The 23,278-nt window shown below is 52.2% G+C and overlaps 1 protein-coding gene across 5 annotated transcripts; it reads right to left on the reverse strand.

Moving 5' to 3' along the window:
- Window positions 1-310: 310 nt before the first annotated feature.
- Window positions 311-18,841, reverse strand: Serinc2 (serine incorporator 2). Of its 5 annotated transcripts, none has more exons than XM_074080728.1 (11): window positions 18,729-18,841; window positions 18,158-18,211; window positions 9,031-9,192; window positions 8,205-8,377; window positions 7,708-7,787; window positions 7,151-7,288; window positions 6,107-6,276; window positions 4,704-4,794; window positions 4,309-4,438; window positions 1,488-1,706; window positions 311-581 (listed from the first exon to the last, which is right to left on the reverse strand). In XM_074080728.1, the coding sequence occupies exons 1-11, from the start codon at window positions 18,741-18,743 to the stop codon at window positions 446-448; spliced, it is 1,368 nt and encodes a 455-aa protein (XP_073936829.1). In that variant the 5' UTR covers window positions 18,744-18,841; the 3' UTR covers window positions 311-445. The 5 variants fall into 5 exon arrangements, with proteins under 5 accessions (XP_073936829.1, XP_073936828.1, XP_020018680.1 ...); XM_074080727.1 differs by having other exon boundaries at window positions 18,158-18,256; window positions 18,729-18,758; XM_020163091.2 differs by lacking the exons at window positions 18,158-18,211; window positions 18,729-18,841 and adding an exon at window positions 15,842-15,961.
- Between the last annotated feature and the right edge of the window lie 4,437 nt (window positions 18,842-23,278).

Consider the following 23,278-nt stretch of genomic DNA (forward strand, 5'->3'; position numbering starts at 1 on the left):
GAAGGCACACGCACAGGCTTGTTTATTAGGCAAAGTCTTGGAGGCTCAGTAAGGCACATGGTCCAGGAAGACCCAGTCTCAGGGCTGAGCATTCAGAGTGCTCAGTGTTCATGGCCTTCTGAGTGGCTCTGACCAGTTCTCCCCTTCAGCCCCTCTCTCGGGGAGCATAAGAACAGGGGCCCGTCTGTCCCAAGAGGGCAAGTGTGGGTGACGAGGGGCAGGGAAGGAAGAGGCAGCTCGTGGTCTGGGGGTAGCAGGAGGGTGGAGCTCAGACAGGAGCCTGATGTTGCTCAGACCCTGAAGGCACTAAGAATGGCGGGCACTTGGCTCTGGCTGTCCTGGAGGAGGGTGGGTGGGCTCAGCTTCACTGACTGGCGTGGGGAGGGGAAAACTGGCTGTCACTGAGCCATGATGCACCGAGTGGGCAGGCTGCAAGGGTGCCTCCTCAGCTGAAGTCCCGGTTGGGCAGGAGCAGGGGAGCCACCAGGGTCCACAGGTAGAGGCACAGCCCTGCCCAGCTGGCGCAGATCTTCACCCACACGGCGGTCCACGTGCTGATCATCTTCTGCGTCTCATTGGGGCTGGAACATACCATCCCCCTCGTGAGCCTGGACCCATCTCCTGAGCTCTGTCCTGTTCCCTGACCTTATGACCAAGTTGTGACCCCTGATTTCAAGGCTGACTCTTACCCTGTAACTCTGGTCCTTGTCTCTGATACTACAGGTACCTCAGCCTTGTGACCCTGGGACAAAGCTTATGGCCCTGTACTACAGACCTGACTTTGACCTCAATTCCAGGATTGACCCAGTTCTAGACCTCAAAATAGACCTGACTCCTGGTCTCTAACCTTGTGACCTTGGAACCCTGGAGGTCCTGACCTTAGTCCTGATCTGAAACCTTGACTTTGATACTTGATCTCATATCCCAGCCTTGGCCTCTGATCTTAGCCTCTCAACCCTATTTCTGGCCTCTCAACTGCAGTTTTAACTAAATGACCCAGCCCTGCTGTGTGTGTGTGTGTGTGTGTGTGTGTGTGTGTGTGTGTGCACTAAACTACTGTTACCCAGTAGTCCTGCATAACCATATAAGCTGTGGTTCTATATGGCCCCAACCCCAACCCCAGATCTCATGACCTCTATTCTTGACCTCATGATTTTGGTTCTGACCCCCACACCCTAATCTTTACCCTCCAGCCCATGAATTCCAAACCTGACCTTACAATCCAGCTCTAATTTGCAAACCCAGCTGCCCAGACAGACCAGTCCCACCTCCTGTTGGCCCCTTTCAGTCACTCAGTGAGCATGTTAGGAGCTGAGTCAATGAAGACATGTCAGGAAAACTGAGGCAGGACAGGGGCAGTCTCTGTGAGGGTCCTAGACAGCCAGGTCTTGAGCAGGCACCCCCTCTGGGAGGGGGCCAAAGAGAGGAGATGTATGGCACGTGCACGCAGCACCCCACGTCCACCCTGCCCACCGGGCTGCCCGTACCTGTACCAGTTGGTGAGCGTCATCATGATGTACAGAGAGGCCAGCACGAGGCAGAAGTGGAAGAAGGAGTAGCTGTAGGTGACCCCATCCTGCTCGTTGTCGAAGGCTCGGCCCTCAAAGGCTGCTACCTGCTGCTGCTGCTGTGTGGCCTCCAGCACGGCTGGGCACTCCTCTGTCCGCATCAGGTTATTCACCTGCCGGTGGTCTGAGGAACGAAGACTGCAGGGAGAAAGGCAGGTGGTCATGGCCATTGCCACCAAGGTGGGCAAATGGCTATGAGTGGGCGACCCAGTCAGCCACGGCATGGGTCACAGCACTGGACCCAGATGGTCTCAGAGCCTCAGAGGCCAAGGACCTAGTGGTTGGGTGCCGGGGCCAGGAGTTAACAAATTATTTTGATTCTCAACCTTATTCCAACTCCCTGTGTGACCTTGAGCAAGAACGTCTGCCAGCTCTGACCCACCAGCTGTAAAATCTTCTGCAGGCTTCTGGGAAGATCCAATGAATCGTGATGTTAAGTCCCTGGCACTGTGCCTGGCACAAAGTGGAAACTAAGAAAGCTGTCACCAGTATTAGGATGTGTCGTGCCATTTTCACAAACACCATATCAGCTGCTTCATTCATTAATAATGTTAAGAATTAATTAATAATGCTCACTTGCCATTAACTTTAAGGATTCTTCGGGGGCTTTTGTTGGGAGCTTAGTTTGTTTGAATTGCAGGTTGTTTTGGTTTTGTTTCTTTTTGTTGTTGTTGTTGTTTTCGGGGAGAGGGTCTGGGTTTTGAACTCTGGGCTTCACGTTTATAAACCAGAGGCCTACCACTTGAACCACACCTCCAGCCATTTTGCTCTGGTTGTTTTGGAGATGGGGGTCTCTTGAACTATTTGCCCAGGCTGGCTTCGAATCTCCATTCTCCCAATCTCAGCCTCACAAGTAGCTAGGATTACAGGCGTGAGCCACCGGGCCCAGCTTTATTTTAGTTTTTGAGACAGGGTCTCAAATATATAGCCCACACTGGCCTCAAACCCATGATCTTCCAGCCTTCGCCTTTCAGACACTGGAGTTACAGGACGTACCACCACACCTGGCAACTTTATATTTTATTAGTCTTATGTAATTAGTTTTACCAAGTGTCTCAACTTCCTTCATGTTTACACTAAAAAAAGAAAATAATAATCATAGTAATGATTGTATGTCATTTTTCTGTGATGAGGTCTCAGTGTTTAAGAATTTAATAGTTTGAGGCACATGTCATTTGAAAACCCAGTCCATATTTTTGAAAAAGTGAGGAGAAGGGGCTGGGTTTGGTGGCTCAGGCCTGTAATTCCAGCTATTCTAGAGGCAGAGATGGAGATTCAAGGCCCGCCCAGGCAAAAAGCCCAAAGTTGTTATTGAGGAAAATAGCTAAAGCGAAAAGGGATAGAGGTGTGGCTCAAGTGGTAGAGTGTCTGACTTGGCAAGGCTCTGAGTACTGTACTGCCCACCCCCCCGCAAAAAAAGAAAAGAAAAACAGTGAAAGGAGCTGGATACCAGCTTCAGCTCAGTTCACAGATGCATCTCAGCTTCCCCACCTGTAAAATGGAGATAACTAGGGGCTTTCCAGGTTTAAAAGGAACCAAATGTGACAAAGAACAGAAATGTTTGTGAACTGTCCAGATAAAACTTAGAGAAATGGTTTCTTTGTTTGTTTGTTTTTTGTAGTACTGGGGATTGAACTCAGGGCCTGGTATTTGCTAAGCAGGAACTCTAGCACTTGAGCCATACTCTCAATCCAGAAATGTTTTGAAAAAGGTCAAAACCAGGCAAATTGTGAAACTGCCCCCAAAAACATCCCGGCCTAGGAGTCTGGTGGTGCCTGGGAGAACAAAGCTGGAGATGAAGAGGCAGCCAGGATTCCCTCAGAGAGCCACAGGCAGAAGGGACAGTGTGCTGGGGAAATGCTGGGCCTCGGGAGGCAGACGAGGCATCGAGGCATCGGCCAGCTCCAGCATGACAACAACTATCCCAATGTCAGCCACCCTCCGGGCCGCCAGCTGTGTGAACACTCATGCAGTCTCACACTTACCCAGCACCTACTACCTGCTGTAACAGTAACTCATCATGTCTCCCTTCAACAATCCAGTGTGTAGGTACTATTTTTATCTTTATTTCAGAGTTAAGGAAACTGAAACTCAGAGAAGTGACATGACTTGCCCAGGATCACACAGCTAGCAAGTGGCAGTGACAGGCAGTCAGTACATGCCTATAATCCCAGAACTCATAAGACTGAGGCAGAAAAAACAAAACAAACAAACAAACAAAAAAAGGAAGGTGGCCCAGCTCCAGAGTCTGCACTGATCAACACTTGCTAAGATGTCCCTTTTAAAAATCACTGTGATTTTTGACACAGCTGCCCTCTCTCAGGGGAGGTTAGGGGGCCACAGCCACCTCTGCCACCATGGAGATTATCACTCTCCTCTGAGAAGAAAACAGAGGCTCAGAAAGGTGAAGTCACTTATCCAAGACCACACAGCAGGTGAGAAGCAGAGCTCAATCCAAGCTCCCTCACTGCCCAACTGCTGCCTGTGCACCACTGAGCTGGAGAGTAGGTGGCTTGGTGCGCAGGAAGGGGCCCTGGGCCAGAAGGCAGGCTCCAGCCCCCGTGCCCCCCACTCAACTGCACCCTCTGAGGACACCCTTATCCACCAACACAAGGTAGCAGCTGGACACCTTGCATGCTGGGACACTGTCCAGCATGGTGGCTTGGCTCCCATATGCGCCCCTCACTTCTGCTCTGTGGCTGATCAGAACCCCCTGCACCGGAGCCCACAGTCCCCGTACCTAATGAACAGAGTGCAAAGGAGGAAGATGATGAGGCCCAGGATGCTTGGGGCGTCCCACCACTGCGTCTGGTAGTCCCCGAGCGTCTGGTTGCCCCCCGCGGTCGGCAGGTGAAGATTACACTTCTGGTCTGGGAAGGGGAGCACAGTCTCCCTCAGCCTGAGCTGGCTGGGTCTAGGGAGCCAGGGAGCCCTGACCCAAGAGGCCAGCCCTCCAAGGCCCAGCAGTAGACAGCACTGAGCAAACAGAATGACAGACAGACAGGAGCAGGGTGGGGGAGGGTCCTCCCACCTTCCCAAAGGACTGAGTCTAAGATGGGCTGACTTGGGGTGTCCCTGTGAGGGTCCCCAGCCCCTCAACAGGTTAGGTCTCTGCAAGCCTGAACCCATACTCACCAGGGACGTTGGACAGAGCTGACCAGGTGACAAACATTGTATACAGTGTGACGACTGATGCCTGCAGCAGACCTGAGTTCGGCTGGGCCTCCTGGCAAGAACCATTCATTGGTAAAACCCTGCCAGACCTGGGGGCACCCATTCCCTCTCAGCCCACTCACACCAACTGGGGCTTCAGGGACCCCACCCTCTCCAGGGGCATCTTACCCCACACCAACCCGGTCACCACCACCCCTCACACCCAGTGGAGACTTAATTTCTCTTTCTTTTCACACCCCTGAGATTATCCAATGTCCTCCCTCCAAAAACTCTTCAAGGGCAGCAGTGAAGGACTAAAGCCTCCTGGTTTTGCTCCATCTTCACCTCCATCTGACCTGCCATGCCACACTCCAGCCACAGAAGCCTCCTCGGTGTGTGGAACCTGCCAAACCCTCTCCCACCCCAGGGCCTTGGCTTGTGCTGTGCTACTCCCTGGCACATTTGTTCCCAGGTCCCCCATAGTCCTTCCTTAGACCTTCCCTATCCCTCACCACACAGGCACTTAAAAATCTGAATGGAAAGTCTGCATTTCAGAGCATAGGCTCTAATATCAGGCTGTCTAGGTTCGAATCCTACCTCCACTGTTTACTAGCTGTGTGACCTTGGCTAATTTTCTTCACTTCTTTACATCTGTTTGCTCATCTGTAAAGTAGAAATGACTATCGTGTGAGGACCAAGTGACATACATGGCATTTCTCCTCTCTTCCTCACAGCTAATCCTTAACACCTAGAAGAACAAATGCCTGGTAAACAATAGGCGCTCGAGAGGTATTTGCTGAATGAACCCTAATTGCTGTGTTGCCTGGGACAAAGCATCACCATCTCTGGACTTCATTACTGACCTTTCTGCCAATGACCCCTGAAAACCACCTGAGCAACCTGCAAATGTCCTGTCATGTTAAGATTCACCCTGGGAAGCACCCCTGGGTGCCCAAGGTGGTCCAGAGGTAACTTCTGAAGGACAAACCATTACTCTGGGGACTACCCGGTCTCAGCTGGCCTGGGATGGGGACTCTGTGGAACTGCTCTCCCAGCACCAATTCTTGGGGTGAGGAACCATCACTCTCTGACTCTTCCTAAAGCCCCAACTTGCAGGGACACAAAAAACAACAAGCTTAAGAATGCCAAACAGCAGGTGTTGATATCCTCATCTTACATTTGAGGAGAGAGGAGCTCAGAGAGGTAAAGACACTTTCTCAGTGACACCCAGCATATAAATGTGCAGCCAAGACTCTAAGTTGGAGAGGATGTCCCGGGAGGCTGCACATATAGCCTAAGCATTTGTGACTGTCAACCCAGCTCCAGAACCCTGGTTCCTACAAGAAGTCTCACTCGCCAAGGGGCCAGGCTGAGAAGCAGCTCACCTGGACCTTGGGCAGGACAGCAATGATGGAGACGCAGACGCAGAAGGTGAGGTTGAGGCTGATGAAGATTTTGCCCTCGTGGCAGGCGCCAGGCTCGGTGTAATAGATGAACATGAGTGTTATGGCAGCAATGGAGAGGGCGTAGAAGAGAAGGGTGAAGAAGAAGAGGCCTGGGCAGAGGGGTAGCAAGCCACAGGCTCAGGAGGCAGGAAGCCTAGGGACCCTGACCCCTCAAGGGGGCCTGCAGGGCAGTCCCTCCCCACCCCAGCCTCAGTTTCCTCATCTGAGGAGCAACATCAGTGTCTCCCACCAGCACCTTTGGGAGTTCTTGCCCCGTCCTGACCTGACAATTCACTTGCTATAATGAGGTAACTGTCACCATAAATGTGATGAATTCAAAACAGTGCTGTAAAGAGTGAATGAGGCAGCTGGGCACCAGTGGCTCACCCTATCATCCTAACTAGTCAGGAGGCAGAGGTCAGGAGGATCGCAGTTTAAGGCCGGCCTGGGCAAATAGTTCAAGAGACCCTATCTTGAAAATACCCAACACAAAACAGGGCTGGCAGAGTAGCTCAAGTGGTAGAGCCTACCTAGCAAGCAGGAGGCCCTGAGTTCAAACCCCATTACCACCAAAAAAAAAGCAAATGAGGTACCCAGTGGTTGGAGAGAGTCTGGCAAGCTTTAGAGCTGAAGGGCAGAGCAGTGCCCAGGCAGGCCTGGGTTCTAGATTTAGTCACAAGAACTCAAAGACAGTTGGCTGGGCCTCGCTCTGCTAGTGGGGTTTCAACCAGCAGGTGTCCCTTGACATCTGGTCCAGACACCACCACCCATCCTTGGAGCCCGAGCCCTCCAAGGCCTCTCCAGGGCAGCTCCCCTCTGCCTCCGAGATCATCCTGTAATCAGCACCTCCCCTCCCTCTGGACCCCATCTGCCTGGCCAGGTTCAGCTTCCGCCTGGGGCTGCTGGAGTTGCTCCAGGCTTCCGTTCAGCACCTTTGGGACCCCATCCAGCCCAGCCCCATGTGGAAGCGGGGACAGCACTGACCTGCGTACCAGGCACGGGAGTCGCACTCCTCGGCCTTGCCCAGCCACTGCTGGTTCCAAGAGTGGGCAAAGTCAATAAGCAGGATCAGCTGGATGAGGATGAAGAGGAAGGAGCCCACGACGCCAAAATAGAACCAGACTGTGGGGAAGGGCAGAGGGGAATGAGCAAGGCAAGGTGAGGGGGAAGCAGCTCCTCAGAGTTCCTAGGGAAGACATATGCCCCTCTGCCACACATATTCACTCAACAATCATTCATGCCATACCTCACACAGGAACATCGAGGAGAAACAGAGTCCTGCCCTCGGGGAGTCCCAGCCATGCTGAGACACATGCAGTGTGGCAGAATAGAGGTCAGGACCAGCCAGGCTCCCTCACTCCGAGTTCCCCAAAGGCCAAGAGGCTGAGCACCAGGGAGTTATCTCATGGGTGGAAGAGGCCAACACCCAGCCGCACCTGGGGTCAGTACACCCAGGGAAAGAGCAGCCCCCCATGCTCCTCCCACCCAAGGCCACGCCCTGCTGCCTCCCTGCTGTCCCTCCATGTCCCCCAGCCACCTACTCTTGGAGAAGGAGCCGTCAGGGATGTAGAAGGCACCCACGGTGATGCCCACGAGGACCAGGAACTTAAAGAACCAAAATCTATCATGGAAGAGAAGTGGACAAGGAAGTTGAGTCAGGGTAAGGACACCGGAAGCCAGAGCAGGCCTGCTCCAGAACCCCCACTCAAGGAGCAGGGATGGGGGTGTGGATGGAGGGACTTCCTGATGGGCTGATGGGCACAGAGTCTGTCCCGCCCCTAGAAAAAGCCCCAGCTCAGGGCAGAGGGAAGAACCAAGCAGCAAGCACTGTAGTGAGGTTCTGGACCAACAGCGTCACTAGGAGCTGGGTGGCTTTGGGCATACTGCTGACCTTTCTGATCTCTTTTCCTCATCTGAGAAATGGGTGTATCTAAGTGAGCTGTTCTCTGTGAGGCAGCCCCTGGGTTCAGAGTCTGTCCAGATGCCTGGAGAAAGGCAGGGAAGGAGAAAAGCCACTGGGGAGGGTGAGGCCCCTCACCCATTCTGGATGGCAGCCCGGGGGTCCCTGCTGCTGCGCACACAAATCATGAGTAGAGTAAAAAGGAAGAAAAAGGCGGCCGTGGCAAAGCACATTCGGTAGACGGAGCGGAAGCCCAGCAGGGAGCCACAGTCGTTGGGGCCTTGCAAGACGTCCTCACACACCCAGGGCAGCTGTGGAGACAACGGGAGAGACTTGAGGGTCCCACCCCACCCTGAAGCCTGCAGTGCTGGGCCAGGCCTGGGAGGGGAGCAGCCTAGCTTCATCTCCACCCTCTTCCACCTTCCTCAGGCTGAGCCCTGAGGGGGCTCCCCAAAACCCCAATCCAGTTACAACCTGTTCTTGGCTGTCCCTTTCACTGTTGTCACCCCAGGCCTCACTAACATGCTGCACTGTCTGAAGAGGCTTCCCTGAGCTGTCTCCACCCACGACCATGAAGTCCTGGGGAAACAGAGTCCAGGCTGCAGAGCCTCTAGGACAGGGCTGACTCCTTCACACACCCTGACATGTAAGAGCTGTAGGCCTAGGCGCCCCCCTGAGTATGTGCCACAGTGAGACCCTGAACTAAAGGGAAGAATCAGGATCTCCACACTGGGCCTGGGCACTCTCAAGGAGAAGCAGTCCCTGGCCCATGCCTAGGGGGCAGTGATGACTCACGATCCTCTAAGGGGACAGTGACTTACAAAAAACAGGAATGGCATACTCCCCACCACTGCCTCCTTCTGGTCATCCATGCTCCCAAAATCCTGCTACCTCCCCTTGACTGCTGGGCCGGCCCTCCAGCCTGGAGCAGCGGAGGCCCCCAGACCACCCCTGGACTGCTCACCTTGTGGAGTTGACTCTCCACACTGGGGCTCAGCATAATGATGGACACCAGCACCCCCAGGAAGAGGAAGCTGGTGAAGAGTAAGCGGCTCACGGTGGAGTTGGGGCTGGAGGGGCAACAGCCGCACAGGATACAGGGGGCAGAACCGCAGAGGCAGGATGCCTGTGGAGGGAGGGAGGGTGGGGGCACGGTTAGTTACTCCCTGCCACCCCTTCCCCGGCACAGGCACACAGCATGTACCACCTGCCCGGTCAGTGTCTCCAAGCCTGCGCTGAGCTGGACAGGAGCACCCCTCCCCAGATATCCTACCTTTCGTTTTCAAACTGGAGGGGGGAAACTGAGTCACATACAACCATGACGCCACTAAGCAATAGAAAACAGACTGAGACCCATTTGTACCTCAAGTGCTACTGTGGCTTTAGCAAGAGAACTGCGGTCATATGGTTACTCACTTAGTTGAAGGAAGTGGTTAAAAAGGAAAAAAGAGGCCAGCTCTGTCACTGATTAACTGTGTGATGTTATACAACTCACTGACCTCTCTGAACCTGTTTCCTCTTCTATACAGTACAACAGGGACTGTGCAGTACTTGCTCCTCTGCCCCTCTTAGGGTGGCTGTGAGAACAGATGGGAATCTTAAAAGTGTAACCCCCCTCGGCTCCCTTGTCCCTTCCCGCTTCATTTCTCTCCATAGAACTTACTGTCATGTGATAGGCTTTGTATTTTACTTATCTGCCTGCCTCCCCCTCTAGCACGACAAGGAAATGTTTTAGTACATTTGTTCACTGTGCTGTGAACTGATACAGAGCCTGGCACATATCTGTTGAATGAATATAAAGTGCTTGGCACGGAAGTAGACACATTCTAAGACCTCACAAATCAGCAAGTGCAGAACAAAATCTGTTGCATGAAAGGAATTGAGAATCCCAAGTGGCCATTTCCCACCTAGGGCTGGACCAGGTCTGGACAGCAGGTGGTGGCCCTAATGCTTCCCCTCCACATCTACAGTCCATTCGGCCATCAGCCCTCCCTGGGCTGCTGAAACTATTGAGAGGCTGGGGAGGCCACACCACTTACAGTTGTGCCGAGAACAGAGACTCACCCCTCTGGGTGGAGAGTGGGAAACAGACCAGGCCTTGAGGACACAGGCCCTGCAGCCAGCCACCAACAGCCTTCACCCCAAAATTTAAGTCCTCACCCCAGAATGTAAGAGCCCCACCCTCCCAGAACCTCCCAGAGCCAGAAGGCAAACAAAAAGTTACAGGCATCTTAGCAAGTGCCCAAAAAAACATGCCCACTGCCATGAGAGTGCTGTCAAGGCCTAGTTTTGATTGGGGCTGGCTGGTCAGGGAAGGCCTCCTTGAAGAAGTGACATTTAAACTCTGGGCTGAAGGACAAGGGGGTGCTGCCAGCCCAGGCAGGAAAGTACTCCTGCCAGGGGCTCTAGGATGACAGGAGCTGGGCTCCAGAGGAAGGGAAAGCAGGCTCTTGTGGCTAAAGTGAGCTGGCAAGAAGCAGCTAGTGCCTGGCAGCCGAGCACAGCACCCGGTTTTCATCTGGAGAGCATGGAGGCTCCACGGAGGGTGGACAGCTAGAGGTTCAGGAAGGGACGGCTTCCCATTGCAGAAGCAGATTTGCAGACAGCAAGCCCTGCTCCTCAGAGACTCTGATGCTATGAAGTGTGTTGTAATCTTCCACTTAGGGATGGGGAAACTGAAGACTCAAAAAAAGTTACATGAGAAAAAGAAAAAAAAATGTGACATGAGGCCTGAAATTTTACTTCACACCTATAATCCCAGCACTTGAGAGGCTGAGGCAGGAGGACAGAGGTTGGAAGCCAGCCTGGACTATATAGTGAGACCCTGTCTTAAAACAAAAAAATGACATGAGCAAGGTCACATGGCAAGTAAGTCTTGAGGCGCTAGGATCCCAACCCAGGTCTGTGTGCTGTAAGGGCTAAGCTCTGCCCACAGAGCTACACTACTTCCCAGCCCACTAACTCACTGAGGTCTCATTTAATTTAAAATCCCCCACGATGAAAACAACCCCTCAAAGGCCAGAGGAAAGCAAGGAGGCCACCAAGCCCTGGTCTCAGGAACACATGGGCTAGACAGGCCCTGACTCTGGCTTGTTACCATTTCAATTTGAGAAATTTGAAACAAGATTGCTGCCCCACTTTCGGGGAGCTTGGCCTTTGAGCTCACTCTGGATTTAAATCCAGGTGTTTCTGACACCAGAAACCTCAGGATTTCCAATTTCCAAAGCTCTGATCAGCGACCAGACACCAGGTCTGAGAGAAAACACCACACCAGCCCCAGCTGCTTGCAGAGCAAAGTTCACCCACTCGGATCCTCCCCCCCAGAACAGCTCTTGCTGGAACCCCCAGCAGCCATGGGAGGGCAGGCAGCCATGTGCAGCACGAACACACAGAAGCGCAGTGACGTGTGCACAACAAGAACTAACCGGGCACACCAATAACCGAGTGCCCTTCAGTGCATTTTGGTATCCACAGCAGAAGCTTCTCTGCTACAAGGGGCAGGTGTGGGTGACACTGAACTGAGGGACATCTAACTGTATATAAATTATATCTTGACTAAGTTGATTTTACAAACAAAATATTTTTAATAAAGGAAAAATCTAAAACACAAAGCTTGATTAGAAATTCAAGAAACTGCAAATAATCTTAATGTCCTACACCTGGAGACAGTGGTGGCCCATTCACTCCCGCCTCCTCCTCCTCCCCCCATGCACCCTGGAGAGGCAGCAGTGGAACAGCTAGGTCTGATCCTATGCCAGCCCAGCTTCTCCAAATGGAGAACTCGGAATCTAAGAAGCCCTGGATTCTGGAGCTTGAAAGCTGCAAGGTTTCTTAGCACTCAACCAACCCAGTCTCTGCCATGAAGACTAGACCAGAAACAGCCATCCATCCTCCACTGCCTGCACACTGCCAGTGACAAGGAGCTCACCACCTCCCAGAGCAAGCTGGACAGCTGCTGGTCACTGTGTCATTTGCACTCTTTCCTGGTTATTCCTAGAGCCAGTGGCAGGGGTTCTCAGAACCACTCCTGGGGTGGGTAGAAGAGGCAGCTCAGGGTAGTTTTAAGTTGTGCTTAAAACAAACTGTCCCTTGCCAGGCACTGATGGCTCTTGCCTGTAATCCTAGCTACTCAGGAGGCAGAGATCAAGAGGATCAGGTTCAAAGCCAGCCTGGGCAAAAAGTGCACAAGACCCTATCTTGAAAAAACCTGTCACAAAAAAAAAGACTGATGGAGCAGCTCAAGGTGGGCCCTGAGTTCAAGCTCCAGTACCACAAAAAAAAAAAAAAAAAAGAACTGGCCCTTCACTTCCTGCTTTATATCTAAAAGCAATAAAAGCAGAGACACTCACTCATACGGTCACAATCACAGTCCAGGAGGTGGAAATAAGCCCATGTCCACTGATGAATGAACAGATAAACAAATTGTGGTGTAGAATGCAATGGACTCTCACTCCCTTTTGAAAAGGGAGGAAATTTACATGTGCTGGAACCCTGAGGCTATGATGCCAAGTGACAGAAGCCAGGCACAAACAGACACACCGTAACCATATGAATCTAGAGTGGTCAGGGGCACTGGGAGGAGAGGGAGAATGGGGGCCAGCAGGAGCTGGGGAGCTGCTCCGTGACAGGTGCTTCAGTTTGTGGAGATGAAGGACTGGAGAGCACGGCACCAGTGGCTCACACCTGTAATCCTAGGTACTCAGGAGGCAGAGATCAGAAGGATCAAGGTTCAAAGCCAGCCCAGGCAAATAGTTCACAAGACCCTATCTTGAAAATACCCAACACAAAAAAGGGCTGGTGGAGTGGCTCAAGTGGCAGGGCACCTGCCTAGTAAATGTGAGACCCTGAGTTCAAATCCCAGTGCCACCAAAAAAAGAAGGGCTGGAGATGGGTAGTGACAATGATGGCACAACACTGTGAATGTACTTAATACGGCTGAACTGTACACTTCACAATGGCTAAAATGAAGCAGGGTACAGTCCTATAGTCCCAGCTATGTGGGTGGTTGAGCAGGAAGATTGCTTGAGACCAGGAATTTGAGGCCAGCCTAGGCAACATAGCAAGACAAAAAAAAAAAAGCTACAATGGCCCATTTTATATTATATATATATATATATATATATATATATATATATATATATATATATATTACCACAATAAAAATGGGAGGGGGCAGCTACTTGAAGATCAAGAAGTCAGCCACTTGAGGCTGGGAGAAAGGAGGTCCCAGCAAAGAGGATTAGACATGCAGATGGCCCTCCTAAATATCTACTGACTGTAGGCACCCTACACTGACTTGCCTAGTGACTGTCACCCCCGGTCACCCTATCTTATCTCCCCATCTAAGACAGGACTCACCTTCTGCCCAGTACAAATGCTGAGAGAGGCACAATGGGCAAAAAGGGTCACACCTGGGAGGATACAGAAGCTTTCACCAACCCATATAGGGCAACTAACTCTTCATTGACCCAGGATATATACATCCAGGAGTGCCCCACTGTATCACTTAATACTGTGCAGCTATGGAGAAATCGCCAGCCCTCTCTGATCCACCTTGCTCATCTGTGAATTGTGATGATTAAATGAAAGGATGAGGTGGAAAGTGCTCACTACAGTGCTGGGCCTGTCTCAGCTCCTGCAGGACAGCGCTATGACTTAAGTAACCAGTAAATGGTGACCATTGTTGGTGTGGTCATCTGTAAAACAAGAAAATGATGTCACAGAGCTGGGGGAGAACCAGTGAGGTGGCACTGGTGAGGGCTTCAGCAAAGCACATGGTACAGAAATGTCAGAGTCACAGTTCGAAGAAGGGTGCCAAGTGAGGGAAGGGCAGGTCCGTTGCAGATATTGGACCCTCACTAACTTACTTAGCTCCCCTCCCCCCACAGCCTGCCAGGACACAGAGGAGGGAGGGAAGGTGTGAGCAGCAGCCTGGCCAGAAATCAGATTTTCATCCTGACCATGCAGTAGTACCCCCATCCTTTCAAGTGGCTATGGGTCTCCATGTCTACACAGTGAGGATCTGAGCAGGCCTGTCTGGTCTCAGCTCAGTGGGACTCCATGACTCAGACCACTCTCCCCAGATGGAATCCTCCACCTACCTTTCCTCAGGGATAACAGCCCCTGAAGTGAGCCCTCACTGGGCCTGGGCTGGACACTTTCAGAATCTTATTTAATCCTTTACAGCATCATGAGGAAGGCACTACCATCCTCAACTCACAGACAGGAGACCCCAGCACAGGGGGCTGGTAGGTCTTCCCTCACACACAGGGTGCCAAACCAGGCAGGACAGACAGGAATCTAGTGGACCTTAGGAAGCTCTCCCGCCCTCACCAGGAAGCAATGGGTTCTGCCCCAGCAGATCCAGCAGATCCCTCCTCCAGCACACACACACACACACACACACACACACACACACACACACACACACACACACACACGGAGGGAGGGAGGGGGAGAGAGAGAGAGAGAGAGGCACTTCACTGGAGGTCCAGAGAGAGAGAAATGTGTCCAGTGACACACTCCACAGCTACACACACACACACACACACACACACACACACACACACACACACACACACACACACACACACGGAGGGAGGGAGGGAGAGAGAGAGAGAGAGACAGAGAGAGAGGCACTTCACTGGAGGTCCAGAGAGAGAGAAATGTGTCCAGTGACACACTCCACAGCTTCCTTAGGCTCTTGCTCATTCTCAGAAATTGGCTACAAAGAAAACCTCTGGATCCCCAGCTCCATCCCCCCAAACCCCTCCTAACACACACAAATCAGGGACAAAGGAAAGCCAAGCCTGGGGAGCCCCTTCCCCTCCACCCCTCTTTGTGTGGGGCCAGAGTGGGAGGGAGCTGTCTGAAAGAACCTCAGATTTAATGAGGGGAAGAGAGGGGGCTGGGAAAAGGAAAGAAGAAGGCCTCCCAGCCGGAGTCTAGCTAGAGCCCCTCCCCTCCCCTATGCTGGCTACCATCCCAAAACAGAGCTGGCTGCCCCCCAGATCCCCTAACATAGGCCACCAGGCACGCACACCCAAATCTCCCTCGATTCCTGGGTCTCCCAATCCAAAGTTTGGCCCAGGTGGCCAGTGACAAGGGCAGGGACTTCCTCCCACCCCCATCCCCACCCCTGTCTGGCCGAGAGGAAAAGGGTCCAGCGCTTGCCGGGGAAGTGCACAGGAGTGAGTCTGGGCCAGAGTGCATAGAGCAGACAGGGCAGCCAGAGACCGGGAGGCGACAAGCAGACAGACGGACAGACTCCGAGCCCTACAGACCTGTATGGGACAAAAACAAATGAGCAAACCGGGCCAGAGAAAAGCACACAAAAGAGAACAGCCGGGACCAGGCAAGCCACACAAAGACAGCGACCGGGAGGGAGTCGCGAGACGCACCCCGGGGACTACTCCAAGTTGGGTGGTGGGGCGGGGACCCGGGGCGGCGACGAGCGCCCCCTCCGCCCTGCCTTCGGGCCTCAGTCTCCCCAGTTCCCAGGAGGGACACCGCCGAAGGCCCTCCCCGCCGGGCCCGGCGTGCCCCACCCCTCCCGCGCGGTAACCCGAGCGGCGACACCAGCAGTCCCAGCGCCTGCCGGCCCGGAGCGGGGTGGTTGCGGGGGGCCGGGTGAGAAAGGGCCCCGAGGAACGAGGAAGCAGGGTGCGGACCCAGAAAGTCAAGTTTGGAAGAAGGAAAAAGAAACTATTTGGAGGAAGAAGACAGAGAAAAAGTGCAGGGTCCAGCTGGGACGGGGTCGCGGGGTGGGGACTCACGCAGCTGAGCAGGGAGCAAGCGCCCAGGCAGGCCCCCATGGCGGCGGCGGCGGCGGCGGGGCGCGGGGCGCGGGGCGCCGGCCTCAGGATCCGGATAGCTGGGCTGCGAACGCCGGGCCCGGCCCCTCCCCACCCCCGCCCCGCCCCGCCCCGCCCCGCTCGGCCCCGCCCCACCTGCCGAGGCCGCTCGTCACTTTCCGGCGGTGTTCGGGGCTTCCCTGGACACACCTGAGTCAGGTGCGCGGGGCGGGACCGTCCGGAAAGGGTGCGGCCGCGCTAACCACACAACCTGACCCAACTCCAGCCCGAGCCCCGATTCTGGTCCAAAGCGAGGACAAATCGAAGATTTGGAAATAGATCTGGATTTGAGCTCTGGCAAAGCCACTATGTGACCTCAGGTTACTGTCACCAACAGATACAGAATCCAAGAGGTGGTTACCGCTGACTCCTCGGCCTTGGTGCAGAGCCTCTGCTCAACACATGAGTGTTGAATGGTGAATGATTGGATAAAGAAAAAAATAACTGAGTGATTGGATAAAGAAACGTGGGCTAGTGACTTCACCTGTCCAAGCCTGTTTCCCCAGTTATAAATTGAGGATAGTTACCCCCATAGGGCTGTTACAACAGAGTAGATACTTGGTGAACCTAAGTCCCCTAAGTCCCCTGGCATCCCTGTTCCTTCTAAGAGCCTAGTCTCATACTCTTTCAAACTGTCTCCCCTCCATCCACCTGTTCAAACTCTACTGACTCTGAGCACCCTGTCTTGGGCCACACCCTCCCCCAGCCATGCTCAGTGACTTCTCAGTCCCTAGATATGCCCAAACCCTAGTCCTTACAAGGGGCAGGGGGATCCTGGCAGATGGCCACCAGAGGTAGTTATGAGACCTAGCAGCAGGGCTGTGTGATTACTCCACTTAGCCTCCAGCCCTCTCCTACACTTACTCTAGACTGAACGATGTTAGGGAAGGAGTACATATGCCTCTTAGCCGGCCCTGGGAGCTAAAGATCCGGCCTGACTGCTTGCTTGGATGACTCAGAGTGCCAGGCTTGGCCATTAATTGTGCCAGGACTGTTCCCCAAATGCACCCTACACTTTCCCTCCTCCACACTTTTGCCCACACGAAGCCCTCCTCTTGAACATTTCTCCTTAGCCCCCTTCAAAGCCCATGTCCTTATGTCCCATGTCCTCTCAGTGAGGAGAAGCTTGGCCCCCACTCCAGCCACTACCTGGCCCCATGAGGAATAAACCTCCTCCTGCTTCCCTTGTCTTCAGAACAACGGGGCCTCGCAGATACCATGAGTTCCCATAAAGTTTGAGCAGGTGCCAAACTCTCACCATTCGAGGCCCACAGCTGTCTTAAGAAGTAGGACACCCCGAGCAACAGATGAGAAACTGAGTGCTAACCAGACATTGGCTGTGACAGTGGTTGTTGTCACTATCACTCAGGTTCACACAGTTCAGAAGGGACAAAGCTGAAATGCTACTCTGTATGGCCTTAATCTCAGACCCCAAGCCCTAATAGTTCATGCCCATCTTGGAAAGTGGAGATGATAAGATCCAGTCCACTTTTTCCTGTCCTGTAATTCTTCAGTCCTTCCCTAGCCTCCTAGGAAGCAGACTTGAACTGCCCACAGACCATCTCATTCATCTCTGGCTGTCCCCTGTCCTGGCCCAAGCAAGTACAGGCCCAGCCCATGATAGGACAGTAAATGCTTGCTGAGCAAATGTCTGAACTCTTACCACAAATCCAGTTCCCTCATTGTGCTGTGACTGATTGTCTGATCCCAACCCCCCCCCATAGGCACCTTCTGCCTAGCAGTCCTCTATGCCTGAAATAAGGTCTGAAGTGAGCCCTCCCTGTTCCTATCCCAAAGTCAGATCCCTTTGACACTTCTGCCCCATTGCTGAATTCTCCAGATCACAGTCTCTCCCTTCCCTGGCACAGTAGACAGGGCCAATACCCAAAGGGGTGATACCTGGGGCCCTTGTTCTGGTCCAGCCTCCCATACCCTATGCCATCTCAGGCAATACTTAGCCTCTCTTACCTCCCTTCATCCCCTCCCCTGGAATAGGGCTGGTTAGTCTGCTCAGTCTCACAGAGCAAGTGTGAGTAAACACATTCTAAGAAGCAGCTGCTATCTGAAGTTCACCTGACTGCAGTGTAGACAGTCCCTCCGGTTTTACGTTGAAATTAGAACAGGATAATATGCTCCCATTGTCCTGGCCTCACCCCTGTCCAGGACCGAGGCCAGTGGGCTCTCACATCCCCCTTGCCAGTCCACATGGAGGGCCAGCCCGCTCTGCAGTCAACTCACTGTGAAGCTTTTTCCTGGTGAGTCCTCCTCCTCTTTCAGCCTCACGCTTCTCATCTGTAAAGTGGAGATAATCGTTTTTGCTCTGGCTGTCTCCAGGGGCTACTGAGGAGATGATGTGAGGAAGTAGATAAAGGAGCTTCATTGCTTGGCAGCAATGACCAGCCCCTCTCTTCTAGTCCTGAATCTTCTGCCTCTCTGTCTCTCAGACCTCCAAAGACAAGATCAGTCAGCAGCTGTATGACCACAGCAAGTTATCCAACCTCCCTGAGGCTTACTGGAAGACTAAGATTCAGGATTCTTGCACTCAATGCCATGTAAGCCATATTCATTGAGAAAAACATGCAGGTGTCATTTGGTCCATCCCCCTGTGCTCACCACCCAGCCCAGACAGATGCTCAGCCCCCAGTATCCAAAAAGCAGGTCTGACTCCATAGACCCCCTCATCCCAAGGGTTCTCTGATCTGATCTCATTGGGCCTCACTTTTCAAATCTGCAATATAGGAGCAGATTTGCCCAAGCCGTCAGTGCCCCCCAACCTCCCCCAGCCCATTCTTGCCCCATTCCCTCTCACCATCCTCCCATCCATGAGGACTCAGATGTATCGCTGCTATGAGCCTCCTGTCCCCTGGGCCTTGCTCTCTGCACTGGCCTCCACTTCCTGCTTCTGACCCATTTACAGAGTAGGGTTGAGGCCATCTCTTATGAATATTCATGTAGGATAATGAGGGCTTGCAATTGGGGAGTACCTGGGAAGAAGAACAGTCATCATCCACCCTGCTCTTACCATACAAATTTCCAGCCAAGGGTGCCCTTCCTCCCAGAGGGTGCATGGGAGTTTGGGGAAAAAGTCAAAGTAACAATAATCAACAACATGATAATAATCACATCCACAGCAAGCATTTTTAAGTGCCTACAACATGCTGGCTCCCTGCTAAGAACATCTCCTAGAAGATGTACTTACGGAGGGACCTACTCTCCCCACTTAGCAGACAAGAAAACTGATGCTCCTGGAAGTTAACCAACACACACAGAAGCTATAGGTGGGATGTGTGCGGTGATTATGTGCAGAGCTGGGGTGGAACCTGATTTTTTCCAGAGGATGGAACTTCAGATCTGGTGATGAAGCCCTGCTGCCCAGATGTTCAAGGACAAGTGGATCCTTCATGTACAGGCAGATGAGCCCACAGTGATCTTAGGTGACCAAGGACTTGGGAAGAGACTAGGGTGGAAGTGATTACACGTACACTAACACTCCAGAAGGGATCCACTCCCTTCTGACTGAGTGGAGGAAGAGAGAGAAGATGGTGGTGAAGATGGAAAAGGCGGGCACACAAGGTGGGTCGCTGCCAGATCTGAGGATTCCCAAAATGTCTTGGATTTGCTTCCGTCACAGGCGTCAAGCATCTGCCATGAATACGAAACACATGCACAAAGGGCAGCGGCGGGGCAGGGTGGGGGGGATTGTCAGGTGTATGCACTGCAGAGTGTGTGCGGTGTTTGCTATGGGGATACGTGTTGCTCTGCACATGGAGTGTGCATGTGTGAATTTGGGACACAAATCATATGCAGTGTGTGTACATGTGGATTTTACATGTAGGTGTGTGGGGCCTCAGTATATATGCATATGTAAACAGGGCCTGTTACTCTCGGGAGAAGGAAAGAAAAAAAATGTTATTTGGCCCAATCCTCACAATCAAAAGCCTCAAAAAATTCATGGATGGAAGTCTGGGTGCCAGTGGCTCACACCTATAATTCTAGCTACTCAGGAGGCAGAGATCAAGAGGACTGCAGTTCAAAGCCAGCCCAGGGAAATAGTTCATAAGACCCTATTTCGAAAAAAAAAATCACAAAAAAGGGCTGGCAAAGTGGCTCAAGGTATAGACCCTGAGCTCAAACCCCAGTATCACAGGAAAAAAAAGCCTCAAAACTGCAGAGGGGGGGCCACTCTGTCTTGGGACTCCTCCCAGCTCTGGGAACTCTACTCTTTGCTAGTTTTCTATCTCAATAAACTTTCCTGCTTTTAAAAAAAAAAATGCCTGGATGGGTGGATGGATGGCAGATGAGTGGATGGATGGATGGATGGAGAGGTGGCTGGAGGCCTGGATGGAGGAATAGATACATGATAAAGCAAATTCTGTGCAGTACTGTTCATTGTAGGCTCTAGGCAGTGAGTATATGGGTGTTCACTGCACAGTTCTTGTAACCCTTCTAGATACACTAACGTTTTTATAGTAAAATGTCCACTCAAAGTGGCCTGGAGGTCTAGTCCCAGAGAATCACAACAGGATGGAAAGAGCGGAATGCTCATCAGGCAATTTTAGACTGATCCCATGGCCAGATTCCAAAGCACTGCTTTTTGTATGAGTGTGCTTGAAATATTAACTCGTTAAATGAAAGCATATAAAAATACTATCATTGTGACCATCCTGTTTAGGCTATCCTTCATTTTTAACTTACTGGGCCTTGCTTGAGCCACATAGCAAATAAGCAGCAGCACCAATCCAAGGCCTGCAGAGCCTGCAAAAGGGGGATCCAGACCCAGCAGATCCCGCTGCTCAGGTTGCCTGTGTTGAGTATGTCAGGCCAAGGCTCTCGTGCCCACGGGGGATTTAGCCTCTTCCTAGCCACCATGAAGCCAGCACTATTCCTGGACTGGGGGATGTCATGTGGTTGAGGAAGGGCAGCCACCAGCCCCAAGGAAGCCTTGGGGACCAGGAACTCTGTCATCTAAGGCTTGGACACGCTCAGGCCAAGCAGCGTCCCTTGGCGGGCAGCATGAGTGTGGGTGGCTGAATCGTGGGTGTTTCCTGGAGGGGGTGGGGCAAAGGGAGGGTATTTGGAGACCTCCTGGGACCCAGAGAATGGCTTCTCTCTTCCTCCTTGTACATTCATTATCTCCTGCCTGAGCCATTCATCCTGCCCTGTTCCATGTCTTAGGCGCAAGCTACCAATACCCTCTCATTTTACAGCTGGGGAAACTAAGGCCTGGAGCTTCTTAGGGCATACAGCATGTTAGCAGCAGCAGCGGTGCAGCCCAAGGCGTAAGGGGAGCTACAGACGAGAGATCCAGGCCCAGCAGATGCAGGAGGGGAGACTGGAGTGCCCTCCTGCCTGAGCAGATCACACATGGAATCCAAGAGTCCAAGGTGGGCACCAGAAGCAGCACAGGGCTGGGAGGCAGGGCCTGGATTCTAATCCCAGCTGTGCTAGGGATGCTGTCAGAGTGACCCTGAACACTTCCTTCCCCTCTCCGGACCTCAGTTCCTCCATCTGTAAAATGAACAGCTTGAACTACAATTGTGGTCTCATGTATGCTTTGAAGCAGATCCTAAGTAGCTTTAAGGGGCACTGTCTTGGTCCACGTAGGAAAGCAGATGGATCTCCACCATTGGGCTCCCTCACCTTCCCAAAGAAAGTTCCACTGAACCAAAGGACCTGTGGATAAGACAGCAACTTTCAGCACAGAACCAATTCCAGCTGGGTCAGACAAGGCTCTCAAATCCTCAGCTTGCCCATCTGTGAATGGGGGCAACACCACCAGCCTCCTAGGACTGTGTGACAATGAGGCTCACTCTCATTCAGTGCTTGGCACGCAATGGCCATATTACAACTTCAAGCAAGAGTGGCTGTTGTTAGAGATATCCCCAGAGAACACGTATGAACTTGCTGGCTTCACTATGAATTTTAATCGCTATTCCAGACCCCAAGAGCAATGCATTTGGGCAGCTGATACTCCAAATCCTTCAGCCCCACCTTTCACAGCTGTTTCAGAACAGCTGGGCAGGCAGGGGCTTTTGTAAGGTTTGGCTGGGCCCCAGGCAGGGGAAGCACAGGGTTCCCTGTAATCAGGCCAGCCTCAGAGCAGGACCCGTTTCATCTGGACTATCCAGCCCTTGGCAGGCTATCATTAGCTCCCCTAGCCCCAGGCTGTGACCCAGCCGCTTGAGCCCCAAGGAGAGGGGTAGTTAGCCAAAGCCTTTCATGACAGGAAGTCCTCTTTCAGGCTCTCTCCAGGGCCCCTGGGTTCAAGTAAGGGTGCCTGGCGACACTGGCAGGAAGAACAGTCAGCCTAAAGCCAGGGTACCCACTCATCCCACCAGGCAGTGGTCAGCCCAAGGGATTACAGAGGCCTGTCATTGGCAATCCTATAACCTCTGAGCTGAAGGAAACTCAAAAAGCATTGTATATAGACACTTTCAAAAGGAAGAGAATTCCAACACCTTCTACAATCTGGGTGAGCCTGTGGACATGATGCTAAGTAAGTAAGTCAGTCCCAACAGAGCAAAAATTGGGTGATTCCACTCATATGAGGTCCTGAGAGTAGTCAAATTCATAGAGAAAAAAGTAGAGTAGAAGTGGAGAATTATTTTATTTTATTTATTTTTTTTGGGAGGTGGGACTGGGGTTTGAACTCAGGGCTAGACTTTGCACTTGCAAAGCAGGCACTCTACTGCTTGAGCCAGACCTCCAGTCCAAGAATTATTTTTAAAACACAAGGGCTGGAGGCATGGCTCAAGTGGCAGGGCACCACCCAACAAGTTAAGGCCCTGAGTTCAAATCTTAGTACCACAAAAAAAAGAAAGAAAAGAGAGAAAGAAAGAACAAAAGAATGAAAGAAACAAGAAAGAACAACAAAAAAGAAAAGAAAAACAAGATGAAGCCGGGCCTGGTGGTATAAACCTATAATCCCAGCACTCCAGAGGTTGAGACAGGAGGATTGTGAGTTTGAGGTCAGCCTGGACTACATAGTGAGACTTTGTCTCCATAGTGAGACTTTGTCTCAAAAAAAACCAAAAACCAGTCAGGCACCAGTGGCTCATGCCTGTAATCCTTGCTACTCAGGACGCAGCGATCAGGAGAATCACGATTCAAAACCAGTCCAGGCAAATAGTTCCAGAGACACTATCTCAAAATTACAAAATTTTGTATTATCTCTAATACAAAAAGGGCTGGTGGAGTGGCTCAAGTGGTAGAGTGCCCGCCTAGCAAGCATGAGGCCCTAAGTTCAAACCCCAGTACCACCACCACCACCATCAAAAAAAAATCCAAACTCAATAATAATAATAATATTACATACATAAGGTGAGAAAAAGGAAGGGAAGAGGAACGAGGAACTATTGC

The sequence above is a fragment of the Castor canadensis genome, chromosome 7 (genome assembly GCF_047511655.1).
Source record: "Castor canadensis chromosome 7, mCasCan1.hap1v2, whole genome shotgun sequence".
Classification (NCBI taxonomy): Eukaryota; Metazoa; Chordata; class Mammalia; order Rodentia; family Castoridae; genus Castor; species Castor canadensis.